Below are 22204 nucleotides of genomic sequence, written 5' to 3'. Positions count from 1 at the left end.
ATTTAAGGGAAAGATAGGGACTCGAACTCAAGATCTTACATCAGCCACCTTTACCGTGAAGCCAACACCAGGCTTACTTATTGATAGCTTTAATATTTATTGCCCATTTACTTTTAAATATTTTGTACATCTGGTCTCGGTTCATTCTCGATATATAATTGTGTGCGGTTTCTTTTGTGCTTGTGCAGAAAGGGCGAGGCCTCCGTGAAAAGCTCGCAGAACTGGAGACGTTTAGGGACATCCTCTGCAGACAAGTGGACGCGTTGCAGAAATACTTTGATGCCTGCGCAGAGCCTGCGGATATCGACCATTTCAACAGGGATAACGGTACACTTTATTTTGATTTCTTCTGAATGATATCTTTGTCTTGTACTTACTACCTGGAGGTACTTCATTAATTATCCCCATGCTTTTTTGGAAAGAAAAAAAAAACGGGGGGATATTGTAATCGGCTTCCCTTGTCGTGTCTGTTTGTCTGTCCGTCACGTTATCACCTCCTCAACGATTGGGCATAAATTCACCAAACTTGGTAGCTATTATCATCACGTGGCACAGAGGTGCACATTTTTAAACATTTTTTGATGAAACTTTGTGTATGCAATCAACATTGGGGGACGTACGAAATATGTAACGATTTTTTTTTTGTGGATTTTCCTTCCGTTTCATGCCCCCATCGGGTGGGGACTTGGGTTCACAGGGGTCAAAATGTGGGTGGGGGGGGGGAATTGTTTTTACTCAAAATTTGATATTGCATCAATCCTGGTGGAACTTTATGCCATCTTTTAAACCTTGCTTTAGGTGGGAAGCATGGGGATTTGTGATGGCGCAACATTGACTTTGCTCTAGTTATCTTTATAACTAAATTCTTCGAATTTGGGACTGAAGAGAGAAATGCACGGGTGTAGTGGTGGCTTGGAAGTACAGAAGTTCGAGCGACAGACTTTTTTAAAGAAAACTCCAAATGAAAATATTGTGTAATTTAATGAAATGCAAAACTGCAGTGTTGGATTGAGCAATGTGTGCAATTCCATGTGCCTTTTTTAGCTCTAGATTATGACGAAGATGAGGAAATGCCGGTAGTTCGTCCAAATGGAGAAGTTTTGCACAATAACTGTGCGAACAAAGACAAAGGTTTGACGATCGTTTTTTTTTTTTTTTTTTTTTTTTTTTCTTTTTTTCTTCTGTTGTTTATCAACCTTTGCAGATTTGTGAGAGGGTTTATCAGTATTGCTTCCCCTGCTCCCATCAGCATTTGGCTCTCCATTGCACAAAGGCCTCAATGGCATGGACTTCAAGGGTGAAGCCATTACATTCAAGGCGACCACAGCTGGGATCTTGGCTACACTGTCTCACTGCATTGATCTGATGGTGAAGTGTGAGGAGGGATGGCAGAAACGTCTGGATAAGGTAAACGTTTCTGGATTGTTTGTCCGCTTTCGAGTCTATTTGTAGTTCTGCCGCCATCATGCAATTTTATCTTGGTGTCTATTTATCGTTCTCTATTGCCAATAAAGCCTTGATTGTATACGTGTTGTGTTTTGATAAGAAAAGAGAAAGGAATGCAAAAATGGCTCGGTTGGGTTGAACAGGAACAGGAGAGGCGGAGGCGTTTGGAGGAAGCGTACAAGGTTGTCCTCGAGAAGCTCAAAAAGAAGGCTTATATTGGAGGTCCTGATTATGAGGTACGTCGGTGTGGAAGCAGTGAGGGTGAGCGTACTGCATAGTTAAAAAGTAGAATTTGACTGACATCACATCCTGCATTTACTTTTGAGGTTCATAAGTTCTGCAGCCACTAAATGGGTAATATATCTGGAGCCGGTGTTAGCGTCAGCACAGACTGGTGGAAACTTGTTCGGTGAGTGAAAAAAAACTGAACTTGGTTTTGGAGGATGAATAGGATGTTTCCAGTGCCAGACTGATTGAAATCCCATCGGCATTGTTTGTTTTCCCTGTCAAAGCTTATCCCCGTGACCTTTGAAGCATTACGTGGCAAAACTAATCCATTTAAGGTTTTAACAACAGTTGGGATAACGAAAGGAACTTCATTTACTGCTTATAGTTGCTTTTTATTCTCAACCTGTAAATTTATTTTCTTCTTCTTTTTTTGCTGGTTTATTTGTTGTGTATATATAATGTATGTATTGTATTTTTTTTCTTCTTCTTTAGGAAGGACCCAACAGTCTCATGAATGAAGAAGAGTTCTATGATGCAGTGGAGGCTGCCTTGGACAGGCAAGATAAAATAGATGAAAAGGTATTTGATTATTCTCCTATTATTTTCCGAAAGAATACTTGGCATACGTCATCTTGAATTTGTTTGTTTTGCTAATCGAGTTATTTCTTTTGAATTAAATGAAAGGTGATGCACCATTTAAAGATGCATACTTTTTATACTTCTTTGTTTGGTCATCTTTTTGTGGATTACACATTGGAGAACTTTCTGAAAAGTCTTTGTCATATTATTTGATATCTTACTTGAGTTTTTCTTTTTCTTTTCTTTTTCTAAGACATATTAACAAGTTCATCAATGGTGTAGCATTGCGGGGATGTTCAAATAATGAACCATTGCCTTGATTTCATGTGCTAGCAAGATATAACTAAAGATCATTCAACACAGAATAGACTTCATTGAGTGAGAAATTGCAAAGTTGAGGTGGATCATGGAAAAAGCAAGGGAATAACAAAGGAAGGTTAATCTCTGTTTTGTAGATTATTAAAGCAAAGCCTGCGATTGTGTTGATCATGAATTGATGTGAATTATTCTGAGAGAAATGGGGATGTTGCAGCATCTGTTAAGTCTAACAAGAACCCTGTACACCAAGAAGCTACAGTAAGAACAGAGAACAGAGGACGGAGAGACGGAATGGTTTGGAATTGGAAAAGGAGTCACACAGGGGTTCATTCTCTCCCCTTACTTGTTCAGTCTGTCGTGAGTACATCATGAGGAAATCAAACACAGGTGACGGAGATATTCAAGTCAGGATTGGAGGAACATGTGTCAACAATCTTAGGTATGCTGGTGATACTACTCTGTTGGCAGAAAGTAAAGAGGACTTGATGAAACTTCTGCAGACAGTGAATAAGGAAAGTGAAAAAGCTGGTCTTTATTTAAACTTTAACAAAGACTAAAATCTTGTGAACTGAGAAGATTGACATGATCAGATCACGTGTAAATAGTGGAAAGTTCTATCTTCCTGGCTTCTAAGATTGAAGTGAGTGGAGAATGTGGAGGAGAAATTTAATAGGTGGTTCGCGTTGGGCGGAACAGCAGTGTCAGGATTGACAAGGATCTGAAATGATAAAGATATGACAAAACGAACCAAGAGGAGGCTGGTGAATGATTTGGTATTTTCAGTTGCAATGTATGGATGTGAGTCACGGACAGTGAACAAGAAAGAAAGGAAGAAGATTGACAGTTTTGAAATGTGATGTTGGAGGTGAAAGTTAAAAATTCCATGGACTGTAAGAACAAACAAATTAGTGATTGAAGAAATTAGACCACCATGTGCATTAAAAATGCTGATGTTAAAACAGAAACTGTCATACTTTGGACACATCGTGCGTGGAGAAAACGTGAGTCGGGAGAAATGTGCCATGCTATCCTGCTGGGTATTGTTGAGGGAATAAGAGGAAGAAGCAGACTGCATATGCACTGAATGGATGGGGTAAAGCCAAAGCTTGCCACCAAGCTGTAGCCTTGTCACGGTATCATTTTGCCTTTGGTTTCGCAATATGTGAATACGTTTTAGTTTTGGTTTCACGGGGTTTCCCGGCAGGGGGTTTTGAGAGCTTTTACTGTTGCAGTTTAATGAAGCATTGACTCGGAAGCCGAACGAAAGTCTGGAGGAATCGATCATGCTGTGTATGATTGAGGGAAGAAGAGGAGGACGCAGACAGTGTATGTGCTGGATGGATGGGGGTGAAGGCTGTAACCAAGCTAAGCTGTCTCTGCCAGTGCTTCGGGAAGGAGTGCAGGATAGGGATGCTTGGAGAAATCTCATCACGGACGTCACCAGAAGTCGTCCATGACTTGACAGAACAAGATGACTCGATGACCAGTCTGATGGCTAAGTAGATTGCAGGAATAAGCATGGCATTTAAAATCTAAGTCTTCTTTGTGAACTGTGGCCATGGAAACGCAGCCACAGGCATCTCCTAAATCATTGGGCATTGCCAACGCCTTGGCTGTTTTATCGCGGATTAGTAGCAGCAACTGAATTAATAACTGTTGACGATCCACACACTTGGAAGCCTTTATACATCATGGGGTTTTTTATTTGTGCAAGTTTCTTGGAACCTGAACTTAAGTGTTTAACACTGTATAAATAAATAAATGTATTTAAAAAAATTTTAGCGAAAGAGTGCAGTTCCCAAAGCCATCTTTTACAGGTTTTTTTTTTTATTTTACTTTAGTCGTTTTGTTTATGCATGCAGGTTTCATTAATTATTTATACTATTCTCCTTTGACTGGGATGTCTGAAATATGTATGAAAATGTGAGCAATTTAATAGCAACTAAGCTATTATAGAATCATCAGGTGGTTGCAATGTACACTTACTTGCTCTTTGTAAATCTACCTTGTTTTCCATAATCTTAAGCCTCCCCCACACCCCTCCCCTCCACCCTCCCTCCCCCGTTTGCTGGCTGCGGCCCCATTTTCCAACTGCCACTGCCCCACCTGCTCTTTCTTACCTTTTGTCTAACCCCTCCACTCCCTTTTGACTTCTTTTTCTCAATTTTATTTCACTCCATTTACCCACACCTCCTCCTTCCTTTTATTCATAATCTGAAGATTGTTGTGAAAAAAATACATGTGCATGATGCTCATTCGAGTTTTCACGATGTGGTTTTTATTGTTTGTCTTCTTTTAAGGTTATATACATTGGCAGTTTGTTACTGCCATGGTTTGTGGAAAGCAAAGATAATTTAATCACTCTAATTTGTGCCATTTGTAGATGTTGCAAGCTGAGAGAAATCGCAACAAAGAACCAGCACTTGTCGGGTCTTCAGAAACGTTCAGCTCTGTCGGATTTCACCGCTTTTCACAGCTGGTGTGTGCGCGTGTGCGCGTGCGCGCGCATACTGCATATATGTATATCCCAACCCCTGGGTCCGCAACAATATGTGTGTGTATATATATATATATATATATATATATATATATATATATATATATATATATATATATATATATATATATATATATATATATATATATCTTCTTCTTCTTTTGGCTGCTCCCGTTAGGGGTCGCCACAGCGGATCATCCGTATGATCCGCATAGTGATTTGGCACATGTTTTACGCCGGATGTCCTTCCTGACGCAACCTTGGTCGCCTCTTACGACACGGATATGGTACACCTATTTTAACCAGGGTATACACCGGCCCAGTACACTGGTACTCATTTTGCCGACCTCGGAAGGATGACAGGTTGAGTCAACCCCCTGGTGTATTAATTCAGTGGCCCAACGAGGCTTGAACTCAGGACCTTTTGGATCCCAAGCCGCTGCCCTAACCACTGCACCAACACCAGGCTCTATACACACACACACACACACACACACACACACACACACACACACACACACACACACACACACCAGCTGAATGCACCCGGCGTTTCTGGTGTTCTTTTTGAATGAATTTAATCTTCTGTACATAGGTCTGATGCGAGCCCAGTATCAGTTCCCTATTGGGCCACGGCAGTCATAGCCTAAGGCGGTTGGTGAGGGGAAACAAAAAACACATCTGAAACAAAAAATGGCGGGACGGGCCCCGGGAAGGTTATAGGCTAGGTGGCGAGGCCCCTGCGCCGAGGGGCCTCGCCACCTAGCCTATAACCTTCCCGGGGCCCGTCCCGCCATTTTTTTGTTTCACAGGCTTCCTCCTTTCTTTCACTATTCAGGAGATTAGCGCGTGCAGACAAACAAAAACTTCAAAATATATATATGTATGTAAAAAGAAAGTTGGACAGATTGGGGATAGACAAAGAAGGATCACTTGAATGGCTTTAATAAGAGGTCAGCTCAATTGGGATGGAAAACAAATCATTATAAATGCCCTTGACCAAGCACACTGCACTATGGCTTTAAAAAATGGCAATAATGAGCCAATCAGACAAGTGTAGGTTCTGCAAGGTATAAACAGAAAGCACGAGCCACCTCCTATCGGGATGTAAAACACTCGTATCAGAACAGCTGTACACACAAAGGCACAACAAGACATGTCGAGTAATTCACTCGCACATCTGCAGATATTTCAATATCCTCATTCCACAAAACTCATGGAAACATGAACCAAAATCAGTCATTGAAAACAAGGAAGTAATGCTCACGCACGACCTGATGATCCCATCCAGCGAGAATATAGAAATCGGAGCACTGCAACCCGACATAGTACTCGGATACAAAAAGGAAAAGAAAGCAATGTTGATTGAGGTTTCAGTACCCAGTGTTTTTGGTCTAAATAATGCAGAAATCAAGAAAATTACCAAATATCAAAACTTCAAGAATGAAGTAAAAAGATGCTGGAAGCTGAAGAGTGCCAAAATTGTACCAGCGATAATTGGAGCAATGGTAATGATAAAGAAGAACTTCACGAAGATCTGACAAAAAACATTCCTGGGAACATTACCACAAACGAACTACAGTTGGAGGCTGTCCGGGGCTCAGTGACAATCCTGAAAAGAGCCCTTGGGGCAAACCTCTGAGAACAACACAACTTCACAACTTAGGGCATGAATCACATCCTTCACCAAAACGAAGGTGGAAACTTCGAGTCCTGGGAGGACTCTGTTCCACTTTCTGAAACCTGAATTATGGAGATAGCAATCAACCACGCATGCACGCATCTTCATTTTTATGAAATCAGATTTTTAGTTCAGGTCCTGCAGGAAAATTAAGCAAGCCACTTGGATGACCTTTTTTTTTTTTTTTGAACATTTGATATCCCAAAGACTTCTAGCCATATTTATTGCCTTTCAAATTGTTGAAATGCTGTATTTGCTTTTCTTATTGAAGTGAATCTCTTTGCTCTGTTGCTCAGACTGACAAGCAATACAAATTGTGTAGACTAGCAGAGTAACCCGCCCGACTGGCGGTCTTGTTCCAAGCATTTCACACGTTCATCTGACGTATACCTTTACTTGGGCAGTGTATAAACAACTGATAGCTCTGTATATGCAAAAAAACATAACTCGGGTTACTTGCATAAAGCAAAAACATACCTACTGCTTATAATTCAAAACACCTCACCGTACTGGAAAACGTGGGGATAGGAATACTGTACTGTAAGTGGTGGGGACTTGTAATACCCTCCCCCACTTGGAGGCGGCACTACACATTTACATGTGTAAATGTAAATGTACACCAAACATGTCCAAACATGTACACCTGGAGGCGGCACACATTTACATCGAGAATTTGCGTCCCCCTTCAAACTCTCCAAGACCACCGGCAAAGATAAAAACACCCCTCTCCTTTTATCGTGGTCATGCTGATCCTCCGTAGCAAGTCTGGATGTAACCAGACCAGAGCTGTAGGAGGAGTAGTGCGACAAACAAACAAACACAAACACCAGTCCGTGAATTATCGTAAGGATGCAATTAAAATTTGGACATCTGGTCACATGACATGGCACTTACATTGCATAACTTTAGGGTGCACTACATTAATTGTGGCACCATGACAATCTGGAAAACTTGAGAAATTGTGGAATCCTCTTTTGAATGTTGTTATTTGCATATCTGGCAAAATTTATGTTTAAATAAGTTTATGCTAAACCAAAATTGACGAACTTGTAACATTTATGCAAATTTTATTACTCATTTGCACAGGTGGAAGGTATTGTTGAGAACCACTTGGAGTACTCTCTCCAGGATGTAGGAGGTGATGCACATTGGCAGCTGATTGTTGAAGAAGGAGAGATGAAGGTACATTGAGTGTAGATGCAAAAGATTTTTTTTTTGAATGGATACTTTGAAAAAAAAAAAACCGCCCAAAAAGCTGCTCTCCATAAAAGTTAATAATTTAAGGATCTGTTCGTGAGAATATGAGCACGAAAGGGTTTCCTTGATGCTCCTCCCAAGTCTAAACTTGGTTTACCCTCACCTCTATTCTTTTAGAACCTTCTTGTCTTACCTGTGGAAATCCGATAGGATGGTGCAGAAGTAGCGCACTTACCTTTGGCTGTCTATTATGGGTTTCATTGTCTACTCAACTACAGACCATCAGATTTGTGCTTTGCAAATGGAGCTTTGCATCACAAAGTCCTCTGTCCCTTGGATGGAAGTTAAGCTGAGCGTTTTGTCCTTTAGCATTAGTTGGTGGATGTTTAAGATCCAATGGCATCTTTCATGAAGCATAGACTGTGCAATTTCTTCCAAGTAATGGCAATAACTAGATTCCTCCCACCATCAATCGAACGTCAGTCTTGGCAAGGTGGGATTAATTGTTGCCAATAAAGAAGTAGTCATTGTGTTTTTTGTCTGTGTTACTGTCTTCCTGTGTGTTGTCTCGAGGTCTTTTCAAATTATTTCAAATTGGCAGCCCACCGCCACGTCATAGTCTCGCCTATTTTGACCATCGAGCTTTACTACTACTGCTAGAACCCCGTTCTCCCCCTTCTCCTGCTATTCCTCTCTTTGTGCTGTGGTGGATCCATTTGTTGTCCCCTGTATTCTCGTGATCAGAATAACACATTGCAGAACAAGGCACCTCATGGAGGCCATGATGTACTCTCCAGAGATGGATTGTCAGTTAAATGTGTTTACTTGCTAAATCGGAGATTCACAAGTATATTGGTTGGTTTTGTCTGTTATTCTGATTCCATCTGTCCGTCTGAATGTCAACAGCTTACAGGTCACATTTTTAGACCAATATTCACGAAGCTTAACCATCCGGTAGAGCAAGTCAAAAGTAGAAGCCAGTTGTTTGAGTTCAAAAGGTCAAGATCACATAAAATCATCAACTGGCCATCATATTGACTTGAAATTTGAACAGGATTTGCATATTGGGTCACTGGATTGGTTCACCGGAATCAGAACGATTTATTTTGCCATTTTGATGCATCAACGGTGTCCATGACAACAATTTCACCCCATTATAATAAAATGGGATAATTTTGTGACTTTAATATTATCAAACCTCAGGAATTTTTCAAGATATCGGATTGATACTTGCACAGCTTATTTGTACGCATGTGTAGTACACGTGTGTAAAATCTGGTTAAAATTAGTCAAAGGTCAAGGTCAAGGTCATCCAAAACATGTAAAATGCCGATTAGGTGGCAATTAGAAAATGTATCGACCAAATTTGCTATGCACAACATTCCATCATGTAAAACGTTTGAGAGGTCAAATTACCAAATTGTTGTTTCCATGGCAACTATTGTTTATTTGAATTTTGCAAGTATCACGCAATCCATGACATCATTCTTGTTTATTTGTTCAGTTTTATTCTGCCAATTACATATGCCTTGACAGGTGAGGTTTTGGGTATGGTATAACTAATTAAGATAGCATTGATAAAAGGAAGAAAATGTAGAGGGGGGGGAGTGTGAGGAAGGCAGGGTATGTGATGCTTGCAATATCTAGCTGGGAGGAACGGAGGGCACATTTAAGCATTGTTTTGTGAAATTTTTTTTTTTTGATATCTTTAACAATGCAAAGTAATGACTACAAAATTGCCTTTGTGCTTTCGTATTTTTTTTTTGATCAGGAAACTGAGTTATAATATTTTTGTGGAGATCGTAACATTATCTTATCTCAGTGCTACAGTCTGTTGGTCTTGCGTTGAGGATTTTGGAATGCAGTGAAAAATATATTCCTCTTAGTTATAAGGTTCTTCGGATTGTCGCAAAGGACATTTGAGCACTATTGCTACCAGTGCTCGTAACAACAGATTTTGTTACAGAGAATGACATTTTTGGTAAGTAAGCTGTCCCATTTTGATGAATTCATTCCAACTAGATATAACAATGATGAAATGTAGAATTTGTTTTATTTGAAGATGAAATATAATATGTTGAACCATTGCAGAGAAATTCATTAATTTAAGGGCTGTTATGACCACAAAGAAATGGCAAGTTTAGCTGCCCAAAAATGAAAGGTAGATTAAAAAAAACAAAGCAATTTGTGATGCCACAGTGGTATGTACATCTTGGTCATGTGTCCTAAATCCTATGGGGCTCCATGTAGAGGGTGGGAGAGAGGGTGGGGTGGAGTCCCAGTATAACATATTTGATGCAACAATCGATTCATGGAATGTATCATTTTGTTCTAACAAGACCCAACTGGACAACAAAATACCTGAAATGCTCAAATATTATCCGTACCATTTGGCATTGTTGTTCCTGCTTGTGGTGTGTGTGTGATTCTAGGTGTTCCGACGTGAAGTTGAGGAAAACGGCATTGTTCTTGATCCGCTAAAGGCCACGCATACAGTCAAGGGCGTGACTGGTCATGAGCTCTGCCATTACTTCTGGGATGCTGGTGCCAAGAATGATTGGGAGAGTAAGTGCTGAGTTGTCTCACTTTATTTACCAGCCAATACTTTCCTTGTCCTTCAATTTGAAATGTGCTCCATGTATGAATAACAGGCATACAGGTGTTAACTAATTTATAATTTGTGAGCATGGTAAAATAGTAAAATAATATTTTACAAATTGTGAGCATGGTAAAATAATACAAATTAAGTGAGCATGGTAAAAGGACCACATTTGTTGAAATTTTCAATTCTACTTCAACTCAAACTCATTTATTGATCAAAATACTTGATTGTTCATGTCAAGATTGTTTGTGTTGTCGATGATCTATAAAGGTGGGGTGGGGAAGTGGGTAGATTAAGAGTGAAGATGAACAAAAGGAAGTGAAGTTGGGAAGGAAGGAAGGAAGGAAGGATGTACAGTGTGAGTGGGTATGTGTACATATATATTCTATAAAATAATATTTTTGATATACTGTACCATACTCTTTACAGAGCGATGATGCTGCTGCTGAAGCAGTTTATTGGCATTGGTTACACTAGGTGGTTTACTATTGCCTTCCCAGCATTGTTTTTCGGTGCTCTATCCTTTTTTGAAATGCTGAACATCAAGCGAGGAAGCAGCATGTTAGTGTACTGCACTGTCATTATCGTCGGGTCAGCAATTTAATATAGGATCGCAATCTCTCAAGCAGCTTAGTACACAATCGTTACTCGTCTAAATTCAATCAACGTAACAAACAAAAGGTGCTAACTTATCATTTGCCCCAGATTTAATTAGTGTCCATACAGACATATATCCATCCATCCATCCATTGGGACCATACTCTGTGCCGAGCGTTGGTGCTGCCTAAGCAGTCTCCTTGGCTATTGGGCACAATCCTGGATTGGTCGCCCCTCCGATACATTTTACCAGCAAGCTGGCACTCATTTTGCCGACCTCGGAAGGATGACAGGTCGAGTTAACCCCACCTGGTATTAATTCAACAGCTGAGCGGGATTTGAACTCTGGACCCTAGGATCCCAAGCCCGCCACCCTAACCATGAAGCCAATACCAGGCCAACACACCACACAAACATTGTAAAGGACAAATCTGAATGACAAAACAAGAAATTTCTCCATAAGTAAAAGTAATTGGTGACACACAATGTGTTTTTTAATGTCTGAACTTTCTCCTTGAGATCAAAATTTTGTTTTTATTTTTTTCCAAATCTTTGTGATTATGCACAAACAGCATTCAGAAGTAATTATTATTATTATTTTGTATGCAGCCTGTAGCTGCTGGTTGCATCATTGCTGAGAGTGTGGCTGTGCCGCTGATGCAGTGCCCCATGTTGCCAGTAAGGTGGTATTCATTTCGGAAGGATGACAGGCTGAGTCAACCCACTTGGTGTTATGTAATGGCATGGCAGGAGCTCGAGCTCAAGACCCTAAGATCTTAAACCAGCCACATTAACCGTTAACCCAACACCAGACTTTTCAGAAGTAATATAACTGATTCATTTGGTTAATTATAACTTTTTTCTCTTTTTTTTTTTTTGCTGGTTTTCTTAGCCTTTCAGCTCCTATTGTTTGTAGCTTGCTCATGGTCAAGTAAATGTCAGCTGCCCTCATGGACCAATCATTCGCAGTGCTGCAGCCATGTATGGGGCATGCAAAGGGATAGTTTAATGCACTAAAACATGGATGATTCCTCGTTGCCCAGCTGTTGGGCAGAGACAGTCTCATGATGGTGCAGTAGTGCTTCATACAGTCTTGTGAAACGTTGTCACAGTGTTTGGTGCAGACAGTGGCTATAAATGGATTAAAACAACCATTGATACTTCAGTCTTTGTGGTTTCCCTTCATGATTGAAATGTCCCCTGACATTGTTGTATTCATCAGTACTAAATAGTGATGTGACATTTTATCCCACTCTTGTGTTGCAGCAACAATAGATTCATACAGGGTAGTGGAAACCCTGGCAGAGAATGCAATTATTATTTACCAAACACACAAGGTGAGCTGGAGATACAGATGATAACAATTTGATGATTACAAAAGTTCATACCTGTTGGAGTAACTTTACACAGCCCAATAGAAAAAGCTACGGTGCTTTATTTTGCAAACTTTGAAGTTGCTTCTTTAATCGATTTATTTCTCGCAGCGAATATGGCCAGCGACTCAACGCGATGCACTCTACCTTTCTTCTATGAAGAAAATATCTGCTGCCAAAGAAAATTATCCAGACATTTGGATTGTTTGCAACGTCTCTGTTGATCACAACGAAGTTCCAGTAAGGGAATAAGAACATCTCACATCGTGTTGATATTTATGTTTTGATATAGTGAAAAATCGATGCTTGTTATGATAGTTCAGTGTTGTGCATTACTGTTAATCCATAAGCTCCACAATCCTCTCACCAATTTAGCATTTCAATTTGTGTTTTTTACTGAGAAACCAACGCTAATGTTTGCCTGGCAGAATTGGTCTTGCCCCGCAGGCAATTTTTCTTTTGGCATTGTCTTCTGCTTAAGAATCACGTGCAGTCGTATCCTGGTACCATCAGCGAGCACAGTCAACATCAAAGTAATACAGAACTTTTCATTTCTGGCCAACTTAACAAGCACAGAATTTTTCTTTTTTTTTGTTCGTAGTAACATTTGGCAGCATGTCAAAAAACACTGGCGCTTGGTCTGCATTGCTGATTTGATCCAAACTGTACCCATTTTCTTTGCAGAGTGAAATAATGTAGCGCTGAAATTCAGTCAGTTTTCCACTGTAGTCATTTGGTAGTCGTTGAGCAAAGGTTGGCCTCTGCAAGATGAAACATTTTTTTTTTTTTTTTTTTTTTTTTTTTTTTTGTATACCTTGGTCGAGGCTCGTATGAGAGCTAACACACAACTCACAGCAAGGAGGCATGAGACAAGAGGGGCGGGAGTGGAAGGGACAAAACATTGGGGAACAGACACAGGTGAACTGTGGAAGGGAGAGGGATGGGGATGGGACGGGGAACATGGCGAGGGGAAGATGGACATTAAAGGGACTTTCAGGAAGGAAAGCAGGAGAATTGAAGGAAGTGGGCTTGGGTGGATTATCGGGGGTAGAAAAGATCGAGGATTTGGATGGGGGAAGATAAGAGGTGGTGGTGAACAGCTGTTTTGAAAGCCTGAAGGGAAGAATGGGAAAGAATAGAGTGAGGAAGTTTATTCCAAAGGCGGGAAAAAAGAGGAATGAAAGAGTGAAGATGAGCAGTGATTCGTGATTTTGGTAGTTTTACCAGAAGGGGGTTGTTGGCGGACCTTGAGCGCCCTGTGGAAATGTGGTTGGGACAAATCGCAGAGAGAGCAGGGGGGGCAAGGCTGGAGAGGAGTCGGTAGAAGACAGAAAGACCACCGACCAACCTGCGGTGATTGAGTGAGAGGCCCAAAGACTCAGCTTCATTGCGGGAGATGCCAATGATCTTAAAAGCCCTGGTTTCGACAGCGTGAAGTCGAGAAAGGTGGGAGGCAGGAGCACCAGCCCAGAGGGGAGAGCAGTACTCCATCAGGCTACGGACAAAAGCTTTGTAAGTGGTCAGGAGCTCAAGAGGGCCGAGGAAGGACTTTGCACGACGGAGGATTCTCAGTCGGCGACTGGCTTTTGAGGCGAGGTTGGAAATGTGACTTTCCCAGGAAAGGTCATGGCAGATAGTGAGACCCAGAAGCTTGAAAGAAAAGACTTCTTCCAGAGGATTGTTGAGAAAGTGGATGGGGGGTTTTGTAAATGGTCCTTTCGAAGAGACATAGTGAGAGTGTGAGATTTGTCTGGATTGGAAAGACATGTTCCACGTGTTGGACCAGTTTGTGATTTTATCCAGATCTGCAGTGAGTGAAGAAGCTGCTGCTTGCCGGGCTGAGGGATGACAGATGGTACGGCAGAGGGTTGAGTCATCGGCAAAGAGAAATAGAGGATTTTCCAGAGAGTCCGAGAGATCATTGATGAAAACCAGAAAAGAACAGGGCCCAGAACGCTACCTTGAGGAACTCCAGCCTGCACAGGAAGAGGAGATGAAAGAACTCCATTTAGGGCCACACGTTGACTGCGACAGGAGAGGAAGTCTGCGAGCCATGAGTGGAGATGGCCTTGAATACCATGGGCAGAGAGTTTGGTGAGTAGGGCAGGGTGCCAGACTGTGTCAAAAGCACGTGATATGTCCAGGGATACGGCTCGGATTTCCTGTCTGGCATTGAGGACCTCCATCCATTGATGGGAGAGCAGTAGCAGCATATCTAGGGTAGAGTGACCTGGTCTGAAACCAAATTGATGATTGGAAATCAAGCCATTGGAGAAGAGGAAGGATTTCATGTCTGAAGCGATGATGGATTCCATAACCTTGCTGATGATTGGGAGAAGGCTGATTGGTCTATAGTTACAGGGATCTGTTTTTGCACCTTTTTTATGCAGGGCAGTGATGTTAGCAGATTTCCAAGCAGATGGCAGATGACCTTGGGAAAATGAGAGGGTGAATAGAACAGAGAGAGGGTGAGCAAGAGCAGAAGAGCAGGCTTTGAGGACACGTGGGCTGATGCCGTCTGGACCGGTTGCAGAATCTGACTCGAGGTTTGAAAGCAAGCTCTCCACCTTGTCAGGAGAAAAGGATACAGAGTCCAGGGACAGTTGGGTGCGACTGGGTAAAGTGGGTAGAGATAGTGATGGGTTTGGGACACAAGATTTAGCTGCAAACACCGAGTTTAGACATTCAGCTTTATCACGTGTGGAATCAGCAGTGCGGCCATTTGAGGTAAGGGAGGGGATGGAGGGGGAACATACACCAGAAACAGATTTGATTAAACGCCACCAGGATTTTGAGGAGGGAGAGAGGTTTGAGAGTTAATGATGATTTATCACGTGTTTGCACCTTCCAAGGCTGCCTTTAAACTCTGATTCCAGCATCTGCATCTCTTGTGCAACTTCACTTGCTTTCATTAAAATCACATCTCTTGTAATGGGCATCTCTTTGTTCCATTTATCAATTACCAGCAGGGGTACCCGGCATTGCCTGATGCTGTTCTCATCCTGTTGGCTTTTAGAAGAAATCAAATTTTGGTCTTTTTTTTCTGTTTTTTTTTTGTGGAGACCCAAAACGCTTCCCTACACCCACTACGAAATGGGGCCGGGGATCATTTAATATTACCTTTCATGTAACTACAGAGGCCGAGGTACTATAGAGCGATTTTTTTTTTTTTTTTTTTTTTTTTTTTTTTAAATAATTTAAAAAACTTTTTGGGGGACCTAAAACACTCCCCGACACTCACTGATGAACCTCTGAAAGTTTGATGAAGTTACGTTTGGCCATCTGAGAAAAAATGGCAACAGACAGACATCTCTCTTATAGAAAAGATAAAGGCAACAACACTTTTTTTTTTGAAATATTTTTGAAACTTCCCACGTTTGGGCCCATTGCACTTTTTGTTTGAGAGCACAAGAATACGTTATTTATTATTTAGACAGCTTAATGGTGAGCACACTACCAGCAGGACTATCTTGCCACCCCTCATTCAAAAATTGGCCCAGCATCCAAACTAGTTCTGAATCGTAAAAATAACAAACTTTTCACATTAGTACATTGCGGATAACCACAAATGTTGCTTTTTTTTCATATAAATACCTTGGAGTGTGTGTGCATTTCAATATCCAGCAATACAAAGTAAATAAAAACTTTTAAATACCATAACCAGTAATTGCCAATATTTCTTTCTGCAGGTGACCAGCAAGTGTGTTCGTGTGAAGATCAATATTGCCATGATTTGCCAGACGCTTGTAAGCCCTCCAGAGAATGGACAAGACATTACAAGAGACAACATTGTTTGCAAAATAACTTACGTAGCCAATGGTAAGACACTGTTTTCTTCTTGTCTGAGGTGCTGTCCTAGAGTTTGGTGTGCCTGATGCAAAGAAAGCGGTGTTTGTGTGTTGATTAATTATTGTGCCCTCTTTGTTAACCTCCCTTGAGTATCTTTTAGAGCCAACAATTTTCTGTGATCGTGGAAAATGGATGGAATCGCAGCATCTGTGGCTTGAAACAGAAAAATGAATCTGCCGTGGGGATGGTGGGGCGGGGGTGGAATGAAGTAAATTGCAGGAAAAAAAAGAAGTCAACATTGGGTCGAATTATGAATAAATTATTTCCTATATTGTTTGATTTTGTGTGCGAGTCTCCACATAATTAATTCCCACATTGTAATTACAAAATGTAAACAATAAAAGACATGTTGCAATTCGATGCACAAGGGATGCTATCTCTACCATCTATGCCATCTATACCTGGAACGTAAGCACAGCTAATGCTCTGCTCAGGACGAGCGTTGCTGTGATTCTTCATTGCTGGCACTAAATACTGAATAACATTGTCTAACAATCTCTGGAGAGGCCACTCAAAGTTAAACAAATTCGATTTGAAAGTCGTCCCATATTGTTGAAAATATTTCCTGAAAATACATTGCCAGTGAAAGCAACGTGTCAGTCATTACATCCACGTTCATTTCATGCAACTTTAGAGAAACTTTTTTTTAATGATCATCATCATAATTTCGTGTACAGCCTGTGACTGCTGTTTGCATCATAGCTGGGAGCGCAGCCGTGCCGCTGATGCAGTGCCCCCTGTTGTCAGTAAGCTGGTACTCATTTTGCCGACCTCGGAAGGATGACAGGCTGAGTCAATCCACCTGGTGTTATTTAACGGAAAGACAAGGGCTTGCACTCAAGAATTAAGATATTGAGCTAAAGCCATTTAGTCATAAAGCCAACACCAGCCATTAAACCAACAATGGAAATTATTTGATCAATCAAGGATGCCTTGTCATAGAGAACGTATCTAAACGGGTGTGGGAAGTGATCACAACTCCCCTGGAGTATTTATGTCATTGTCCACACCGCCACGTCTGTGTACATCCTTGTTGATGAGCATACACAGATATCAGAATGAAGATTCATTTTGTTTAAATCGTCACATCCAATGGATCCGGTTTCCACATTTTTCCTACCTTCCATTTATGGTTTTATTATTACCCGCGTTTTTGCATCACCCTGATGGCAGCATAACATTGACCACTCAGGGGTACCGTGGTGGATTTGCGGGGCAGAGACTCGAGGGAAATTGGAGGTTTTTTTTTCAATGCAAGGGCACAAATAAATGCTTTCTGCTCCCTCCCCCCCCCCCCCCCATTGATAATGTGAAATGGAATTTAATCTCTGAAGCGGAATTTAGGTTTTTTGGAAACGGAAAAAGCTACTTTTTTGAAGTAGAAAATCAATGGCTGTAATTGTTCCTGACTTTCCTGAGTTTCCCTACATCACCTCCCTCTCTCCTTCCATTTTCACTCCACATTCTGTCATCTTTGATGTGACGTTTATTGATATAGGTTTTACTTTGCACCATCCTTGAAGCCTTCTTTGAAACCTTACACATGGTTACATCAGGCCCTGCAGACTTCCCAGGGCACTAATGTTGGGAGATGAATAAGTCAAGCAAGCCATATGACAATACTCGAAGAAAAATAAGCAGGTTGTGACTGAATTTGTTTAGTAGTTTAAACAAATTTTAAACATTTCAGGCCTGGTGTTACCTTAAACAATGCCTATTCATTCACTGATGAAGCTTGTATGATGTATGGTTGTCAATTTTGCATTGATGCTGGCCTATTTAGCCTACCTTATAAAACTGGAACTGATGAAAACTGATACCAACAATAATGTTGCAGTTATGGAAAAAGACCCCAATGCATTCAGAGATGTGTAGCAGTTGCCAGAGCCAGTTTTGTCTTTAATTTATATCCTCGGAATAGATTTTGTTCCTGTTGCTTGGCAGGATGAGGGATAAATGCATTGTGTGGGATTAGCTCGGTCTTTCCCCTTCATCTAGCTTGCAATCCATGCTCCATCCACCTTCACATCCAGTGTTGTATCCAATATTCCATGCCCTGCCACACTGCTCCTCACCCCGAAATTCTAATTCCCCATCACGTCTTCACCCTTCGTACTGTGATTCCCTGTAATGCCCTCACCACCCTTGCCTCTCAGCATCTCACACCCCATAACCCCCACGGGAAACCTGCCGTGCTTAACTTAAAGCTACCCGTTCGTTCCTCCAGCTCACATCCTTCGTCATTCAGTCTCCCAACCTCCACCTCACAGAAACTTTCCAACACCACATTGACGCTCCCCCTATCCCTCTCATTCCACCTTCCTCCTCCTTCACTTTGGGCCCAACGTAGTCACCCATTGTCTGTGTCTGGTCAGCCAGGAGTTGATCCAATACACCGCTCTTCCTCTAATCATCTCATACTCTCGTTTACCTTCCTGGATGATTGATGGCGCCATGTCTTATGTTTAGCTGTAGATAAGACCGTACAAGTGGGCTCCCTTGGTGCGGAGCTAAGTCACTTTTCTCATCTTTTAATTTGGTCTTTTTCTATTGTGATTTCAGTACATGCATTGTAAAAACATGCTCATGATTGCTATTGTAAATACATGCCCTTGCTGATTGAATAGCAATTGCTTTATTGTGCTGATTGGATAAATATACTTGCTGAATTGTTAAATGTTTCCAACCTGCTTGTTTTCTTCCTTTCCTCTATTGGCCCAATTTAGTGGGTGGGACCAGATACACAGGGAGTTCTGCCCCATAGATTGGCTCCACAGTTAGCCAGTGTATACTCACGGTTCCGCTCGGCCATACGTAATATATAGATGGGTGAACATTGAGGGTACGGGCCTCAATTAACATCACCAACAAACCAGCAAAGATATTGCATTTCAGAGCAAAGATTCTTCCAGGTTTGGCAGTATCAATCGTTTCTTAACAACCCGGCAGGCTGCGGACTTATCTGCAGTACGGTGGCCTCCAGGGCTGGAGGTCGGGAAGAGTCCAAGAGGTCCCCCTTGTGGTGAACCTCGACTCCGGTTCCGTAACAATAATTTATCAACAATAAAGTTGTGGTTTTTGTTTTGGTTTGTAGTGAAAAAAAGTTTAATTTTGAACGAGTCTTTCCTTACTATTCCTTCCTTCCTTCCACAGTGAATCCTGGAGGATGGGCCCCAGCTGCTGCCCTGCGTACCGTAGCCAAGCGTGAATACCCCAAGTTCCTGAAACGCTTCACAGGATATGTAAAGGAGAGGACTCTAGGAAAGGCCATCCTCTTTTAGCACAGGTAAATTAATCACTTGGTGATTGAATGAATACATTTATTAAAATATTAATAACTGAAGAATTGATCTTCCATGAGCCTAGATTTTATATCCAAAAATTAAAATATATAATATTTGCTTCTGTGTATTTTGTATATTTCCTGATTAAAAACAGCTAGCCATTCCTCTACTCGTAGTTTTGAGAACTTTAGGTTATCTTCAAATTCCCACAGTCTAACAATAATAATTTATTATTTTGATTGCAATCTTGGGGTTCATTTCATCTTGGATCACTCATACTTACTGCACCGTTTAATTATCTTACCTGTAATTGCCTCATCTGATTATCAGAAATTTTCTTGGCGGTGCGGTGAAAGTCACATCAGTCCTTGATCAAGGAGGACTAATCTGTGCAGAAGAACTGGTTATTGGTGCAATGAAGACTGACCGCAAATGGGCACAGCAGGTGTGCGTGCGTGCTTCGAGTGCACAATGTGTGTTTTCAGCGTGTTTTTTTTGTGTGATTGGAACTATGGTGTACATTTTGTTTTTGTTTTTCCAGCAATCACCTTTGGTTGTATTTTAATTGAAAGATCTATTTTGTTTTTCTGCTTTAAAGATGTATGAAAAACAAAAAACTTTTACACTTCCCAGAGGGTTCTTCTTCGTTTGTATGTAGCACAAGGCTGTGGGGTAACATTATTGGCTGAGGGCACAGCTGTGCCGCTGATGCAGTGCCCTATGCTGGTTCGGGGAGGAATTTATAATTTGTTCATGGTGCCAGCGATGGCTCACCTACTCTTCACAAAGGACACCATGGGATCTTTAACATCCACCGACGAATGATGGCAGACGTCCATCTGAGGGACAACACAAACATTGATGAATCACCCTGCCTGTGAAACACCAGGATGACAGTTTATCGCTGGGTCAGGATTGAAACCCAGGCTAGAAAGCTTAGAGGTGAGTGTGCGTACCTTTAAGCCATCCTGTCAGCCTCCCAGAGGGTGAATATGACAAATCGCCGCAATGCTGTTTGAACATGGCTTGAGCCAGAGTAAAAATCTGAATATTTTGCTGGTGATTTGTGTTTGCCACAGTGAAGGCTGATGTGAGAGGTTTGTTTTAATAGGTGGTATTTTGAAATGTTTCCTATACTGTTGGGATATAGAACCAAGACGTCACATGAGCACATTTCGCACAGCACCAAATATTCACTTTTACATTTTCTCCATTTTTTTTTTTTTTAAATGAACAATGGAGAGATAACTGTTACACCTGTGTGTGAGCTTCCTAAAAACACATGTAGAAATGCACAGCAGTCGTCTTGAAATTGCATCGTTGTATAAATGAATATTTTAAGGCAAAATACAAGTTTTATGGGTGCTCGGAATTATCTATTTGCCTTAATCCGATTCTTCTCGTGATGAGCTTTCAAGTTCTGATGAAGAATGTCCAAGTGTCCAAAGGAAATGATTTGAATATTAGCACCTTATGAAAAGATCAACTTGTAAAGTAAGATTTGTATAATATCATCATCACTGGAAAATATTTTCGCTGCAGCTGAAAGAGCATTATTTTGTGAAAGTTTCTCTAAAAGGGCAATCTTGTTTCCTCGACCTGTTTTGGGAAACGTTTCCTTATCCTTATGGTGTTCGAGTGATATTACACTCATGGTATTGAGTTCAGTTCTTTGCTATACTTTGTTGCACTCTTTCCGAATGTGTATGAATCGATAATTTTTACAAAATAAACATTTTCACGTCAAAGATTGACAAGTGTATTATCGTGTCATTCTTGAACTTTGCTGACGACTCTTTAAGTATATGAAATGCAATAAACGAGGGTTTAATTTTGTGATCAAACGGAAGACCAAATACTGCATTGGAGTCATCAGGAGGAACCTCTGGATAGGACTCGGGTTTCAGCTGCTATCCCTCTACCCTCAAACTCATCCAGGCGTAGCCAATTGAGCCTTACAGAAAATTGTCTGCAGGAATTCACTTCTCCTTATAGGGCTGCAGATTGAGCATGAAAATGAGGGTGAAGTGGCAACTAGCTTCCCACAAGCTAATTTTGATATTTTTTATAAAGTATGGGCCCTGACTACTTCACACACCAAAAAATCTCCAGAATCCCCTTAGGGGAACATGTTCAAGTGACGTCATCAAGATGGACTCTATTTTTTATTAAGTTTTTGTATTTTATTTTTACATTGAGGGTCCCTGTGTCCTGATCTGTAATAAAATGATACTAGCATCTGATTTAAATAATTTTGGAAGGTCTTGTATCTGATTTGTAACACATAAAGATTACCCACAATCCTTATGGAGGAGAATTGCTTAAGTTGCGTCAACAAAATGGCCATCATTGTCATCACCCTCCTGAATGAGGGAACCGCCCGATGCCCTCGGCAGAAGTCCTGGAGGTACATGGACTCCATCTTCAGCTGGAGAGATCTGGTCTTCTGCAGCAGCTGTTTGAAATATCCTAAGCTCATCAGAACTCGCACACATCCCATAGGAATTTAAGGTGTCAATCAGATTTCTGCTACCATATTCATGATGTAATTGG

At 41.1% G+C, this 22204-nt stretch overlaps 1 protein-coding gene across 3 annotated transcripts in view; it reads left to right on the top strand.

The window, feature by feature from the left end:
* The window catches only part of LOC147015121 (ceramide transfer protein-like), an 80055-nt gene extending 58647 nt beyond the window's left edge, over nucleotides 1-21408 (top strand). For all 3 annotated transcript variants that reach the window (XM_085849581.1, XM_085849582.1, XM_085849583.1), the window contains 13 exons: nucleotides 189-327; nucleotides 1045-1131; nucleotides 1250-1407; nucleotides 1590-1682; nucleotides 2167-2253; nucleotides 4955-5050; nucleotides 7836-7931; nucleotides 10379-10511; nucleotides 12412-12482; nucleotides 12630-12758; nucleotides 16208-16337; nucleotides 19521-19653; nucleotides 19982-21408. In XM_085849581.1, the coding sequence (XP_085705707.1) occupies nucleotides 189-327; nucleotides 1045-1131; nucleotides 1250-1407; nucleotides 1590-1682; nucleotides 2167-2253; nucleotides 4955-5050; nucleotides 7836-7931; nucleotides 10379-10511; nucleotides 12412-12482; nucleotides 12630-12758; nucleotides 16208-16337; nucleotides 19521-19648 (1347 nt within the window). In that variant the 3' untranslated portion in view covers nucleotides 19649-19653; nucleotides 19982-21408. The remainder of the gene's footprint in view (nucleotides 1-188; nucleotides 328-1044; nucleotides 1132-1249; nucleotides 1408-1589; nucleotides 1683-2166; nucleotides 2254-4954; nucleotides 5051-7835; nucleotides 7932-10378; nucleotides 10512-12411; nucleotides 12483-12629; nucleotides 12759-16207; nucleotides 16338-19520; nucleotides 19654-19981) is intronic.
* Nucleotides 21409-22204: the final 796 nt, after the last annotated feature.

Source organism: Eptatretus burgeri, chromosome 12 (assembly GCF_056783735.1).
Source record: "Eptatretus burgeri isolate ZD-2024b chromosome 12, Ebu_testis_v1, whole genome shotgun sequence".
Classification (NCBI taxonomy): domain Eukaryota; kingdom Metazoa; phylum Chordata; class Myxini; order Myxiniformes; family Myxinidae; genus Eptatretus; species Eptatretus burgeri.
This window is presented reverse-complemented; position numbering and strand designations above follow the sequence as displayed.